At 62.5% G+C, this 4,000-nt stretch overlaps 1 protein-coding gene across 2 annotated transcripts; it reads left to right on the top strand.

Moving 5' to 3' along the window:
- The first annotated feature begins 34 nt into the window (after nucleotides 1-34).
- LOC142356224 (uncharacterized) lies at nucleotides 35-3,584 on the top strand. Of its 2 annotated transcripts, none has more exons than XM_075408178.1 (7): nucleotides 35-163; nucleotides 593-674; nucleotides 962-1,147; nucleotides 1,500-1,589; nucleotides 2,062-2,271; nucleotides 3,049-3,295; nucleotides 3,496-3,584. In XM_075408178.1, the coding sequence occupies exons 5-7, from the start codon at nucleotides 2,136-2,138 to the stop codon at nucleotides 3,497-3,499; spliced, it is 387 nt and encodes a 128-aa protein (XP_075264293.1). In that variant the 5' UTR covers nucleotides 35-163; nucleotides 593-674; nucleotides 962-1,147; nucleotides 1,500-1,589; nucleotides 2,062-2,135; the 3' UTR covers nucleotides 3,500-3,584. Both variants share the same exon structure in this region, with proteins under 2 accessions (XP_075264293.1, XP_075264294.1).
- Nucleotides 3,585-4,000: the final 416 nt, after the last annotated feature.

The following is a 4,000-nucleotide window of genomic DNA, read 5'->3' as shown; positions in this document are numbered from 1 at the left end:
TTTCTGATCACGACTTGGAATTAAGTATTCCGCTCCATCCAGTGAGTGCACTGAGTCCTGGGACGACGAGCTGCCGGAACAGCACAACGCCGAGCTGAAGCGCGTGTCGACGTTCACGCACTGTTCAGCACAGCGAGCAGACGCGGCGATAGAGTTACTTCCCGTGCGCGCCCGTGCCCGTGATCGCCTGTGCACCCTTCTTCTCCTGGGGCTGGAAAGATCACGCAGGCTTGCCACCCTCCATCGACAGAGACAGACAGACAGACAGACAGAGACAGAGACAGAGACAGAGACAGAGAGTGACAGACAGATAGAGACAGAGACAGAGAGACAGAGAGGTCAAGCTTGCACCAGCAAGAGAACATAGATAGAGCCCTGCTACGTCACCGAGGGCATAGGCTTTACCTCCTGTGCTGGCAGCTCGTGCATGCCTGGGTCTTGCAGTCTTGCCATATCCTTCGTCGTGGTTCTGGCCGCCTTCCAACTGCAGCTGCCGCTCCTGCCAATAGTAGTATCCATCGTGATATTCATCTGAGAGATCCCATCCTGCCCCCCCCCCCCCCAACCCCCCGGGGCCTGCCTGGCCCTTCAGGCAACTGTGAATACTCTAGTCGGCGAGCGCTACCCTGACCCTTGTCATGACCATGGCATTGTCAGCTGAGTGCAGGCTGTTGGTGAGCCTATATCTGTCTCCGCCTGCACACCCCCTCGGCCACTGCCATTGATCCTTGCCCCACAGGCTATGGCGAGGTTGTATCGCTGCAACACACTGCAGTGCCTGCCAAGCCCCCCCCCCCCCCCCCCCCCCCCAATCTCCAGGGCATGGCCGCCACGGCCTCCCGCAGCACAGCTAAGCGGCAGTCATGCAAGGACCTTCTAGCCTGTGGCCATGCTCCATGTGGAGCGGTAGTCCGCCGGACCAAGACCTGGACCGCCCTCACCGATTCGCCGCTGCATGCAGGCTGCTGCAGGACCGCCGCCGCAGCGGCTCAGCGCGAAGCAGCAGCAGCAGCAGCCCGTGCACACCTGTAAACGAGACGCGCCCCGCCCCGCCCATTCCTCTCGCTTCTTGGGCTTGCCCAGATACCCGCCGGCCACAGGCCATCGGAGCGGGCGGCGGGCATTGATGCATGTTCCCCCGCAGGCGGTGAGGCCCAACGCATGCAACGCCCGCCACTGATGTAATTGTCTCATGGCATCTCATGGCATATACAGACGGCATGCGGAGGTTGCTGTGATCACACTTGCCGCCCGGCCACACAGCCACAACTCGAGGGTCTCGCAGCCACTGTGGGACGGCCCCGCCGTTCAGTGTGACATCATTGCTCACTCACGCTGTTGCTGAAGGCACGACATCCGGCAACGCCAGCAGAGGGATGGGCGAGTGCGCAGACGCTGCAGTCACGCCGCGGCGCTTATTCTGGTGAATGCGTATAGAGGGCACCGGCCGACCAGCAGATGTTTGATTCGTTGGGTCTGGCCATGGATGTGTGTTGCAGTTGTCGAGCTTGGATAGCAGCAGCATGGACGAGGAAGCTGCTGCTGCTGCTGGTGCAGAGGAGCGCCGTGACGTGTTCCTGGGGTTCAAGGTGGGAGTGCCGGGAGTCTTGCCCCCCCCCCCCCCCCCCCCCCCCTCCTCTCTTCCCCTTCCTGCAAGCGCATTCTGCTGGATGCCCCGCGAGTGTGCGAGAGATGAACTTATGGATTGATTGATTGATTGACCCCGGGGCGCACGTGACTCCATGGCCATCGCCCACTGCTTGCAGCTCCAAGCTCAGCCCCGCAATCGTCCCTCCTGCACGGAGACACCCTGCCTCCATCCAGCACACCTGCCGCCTTCCCTGCTCTGTTCTTCTGCAGCGCCCATCCCTGGTCCCTTGCAGGGATAGGGACACAGTCCCTAGGGTCACCATCTTCCGTTGGCAAGCTCGGTCCATTTTCTGTCTGCCCGTGTCCCCGCGTCAGAGGAAGCGTGTGCAAAGCCAAGCCGAGGGTGGCACAGAGACACGTAGCTGACGCGATGGTCTGCCTGCTCAATGCACCCTCCCCTGCGTGACCCAGGGGGACGCACAGCTCTTCGGCATGAAAGGGGCGGTCAACGGCTCCAAGGAGCCCTGAAGCTCCACCTGCAGCTGATGAAGCCGGCAGCCTGGGCGCCCCTGCTGGTTTCCATAACTTACGGGGTGTCGTCGGCGGGGCAGTTTGCTTGGGAGCCAGAGCAGCTCGAGCGACTGTTTGTGGCGTGGCTGATGGCCGGTCCGTGCCTTGCAGGTGCGACCAAGCAGCCCTTCCCTCGTCGTTTTTGTCATTAAAGCCCACAACGCCCGGCAGGCGGGATCAGGCTGCGCAGCCACAGAGAGGCCGAGATGCGGCACAAGATGGCCTGGGCTGTGGCAAGCAGAGAACTCCCGAGCACATTCCCTTGCTACAAGCCTTTGATATTGTGACCCAAGGCCCGGACTGGCGATTGCTTGCATGCCTGGGGGCGTGTGGCTGGGTGGGGAAGGCGGAGTGTGATTGGAGCCCCTGCAGCCACTTTCAGATAGGTGTCGTGATTGGTTTAGGAGTATAGGCAGCATGCAGCCGAGAGGTGTGGCGGTGGATGGGGCGAGGGAAGGAAGGGGCTGTCTGCGTTGGGTTTCAGCAGCGAAGGACACAGCGAAGCGATCCTGTAGGCCTGTTGGGCACTCGACAGCTGTTACACAAGTCACAACGTCGCAGCAACAGCGTGCCCACGCCACCAGCCGGCGTCCTGGCATTGCCGCGGCTCTGACAGCCGGGACCTCTTGAGGGTCGCCACCAGCCGAGCGGCCGGAGTACCGTCCCTGGCGCCGGTGTAACCGTAGATTGGCCGCTCTCGTCCAGGGTTTGACAACCCGCTAAGCGCTGGCATGCCCTGCCCTGCCCTGCCCTCGGGGGCGCATGCCAGATCCGCCAGCTGCCGCTGTATAGAGCGGCGGGCGAGCGAATGGGCGGCCTCAGCAGCTATCAGGTGACGGCCGCGACATGATTAATTTATCCGCACTGCGTGCTCTGCGCCGCTCCCAGGCTTCAACCAGACGATGAACGATTACTTCGACCGCGACATTGACGCCATCAACGAGCCGTACCGCCCAATTCCCAGCGGAGCGGTCTCCCTCCCGGCAGCCCGCGCTCAGATTTTGGTCTTCTGGGGCTGGGGATGGGCCTCGCCGCTGCGCTGGACGTGTGGACCGGCCACGACCTCCCGAGCATCACCGCGCTCTGCGCCACCGGGGCGCTCATGTCGTGGGCTTACTCTGTGCCTCAGATCAAGGTACAGAGGGCGCGGGGCAGTGGCAGGGGAGGGCTTTCTCGTCATGGCCTGGACTGTTCATGCTCACCCACCCCTTCAGGCCCTGACCTCACCAGTGGCTCAGCAGCCAACTATGGCTGAGATGCACGCGTGCCATCCGGCTGCGATCCCCACGCGATGAGGGACGATTAATCATCCGAGTGTGCACTTTGCCAATGCAGCTGAAGAAGAACGGATGGCTCGGAGGCCTGGCCATGGCTTTCACGTACATTGCCATGCCGTGGTGGGTGGGGGAGCTGCTGTACGTCAGGTACGGTTTCCCCCGGCGGTAACCCCCCCCCCCCCTCTGCCCTTCCTTCTACCGCTCACCACGCACTGCCCCCCTACGAATATCTCAGCCTGCATCTCCTTAGCCCCGGCCTCATCAGCAAACCCTTACAACCCTGCCCACCTCCCTACCGCCTCTCGCTTCCAGTCCCCCAAGATTCCCACTACTCCACCTAACTCTTCCACATGTCCCTCCGCTTTTAAAACCTTCCCCTTTGGCCGCGCCGCCCCTTCCTCCTCCTTTTCCCCTCCTCCTTCCTGTCCCCCCCCCCCTCCCGCCCCCCTCCCAAATGTGTGCCGTTCCCGTGCCTCAGAAAAGCACTGTGCCGCTGCTCTGCGACCCTGGGACACACTTCACTCCGCCCAAATGGACGGCGGGGTGGTCTGCTGCGTGCAATG

The sequence above is a fragment of the Convolutriloba macropyga genome, unplaced genomic scaffold (assembly GCF_964194025.1).
Source record: "Convolutriloba macropyga unplaced genomic scaffold, txConMacr16.3 SCAFFOLD_6717, whole genome shotgun sequence".
Taxonomy (NCBI): Eukaryota; Metazoa; Xenacoelomorpha; order Acoela; family Convolutidae; genus Convolutriloba; species Convolutriloba macropyga.
The sequence above is the reverse complement of the archived record's forward strand: the minus strand, read 5'-3'. Positions and strand labels throughout refer to the sequence as shown.

Bases quoted from the DNA above. Each gene is read 5' to 3' on its own strand.
- LOC142356224 (XM_075408178.1), top strand. From the start codon at position 2,136: ATGAAGCCGGCAGCCTGGGCGCCCCTGCTGGTTTCCATAACTTACGGG. The intron at 2,272-3,048 runs GTGCGACCAAGC...CGCCGCTCCCAG, and splicing joins GGCCGGTCCGTGCCTTGCAG to GCTTCAACCAGACGATGAAC.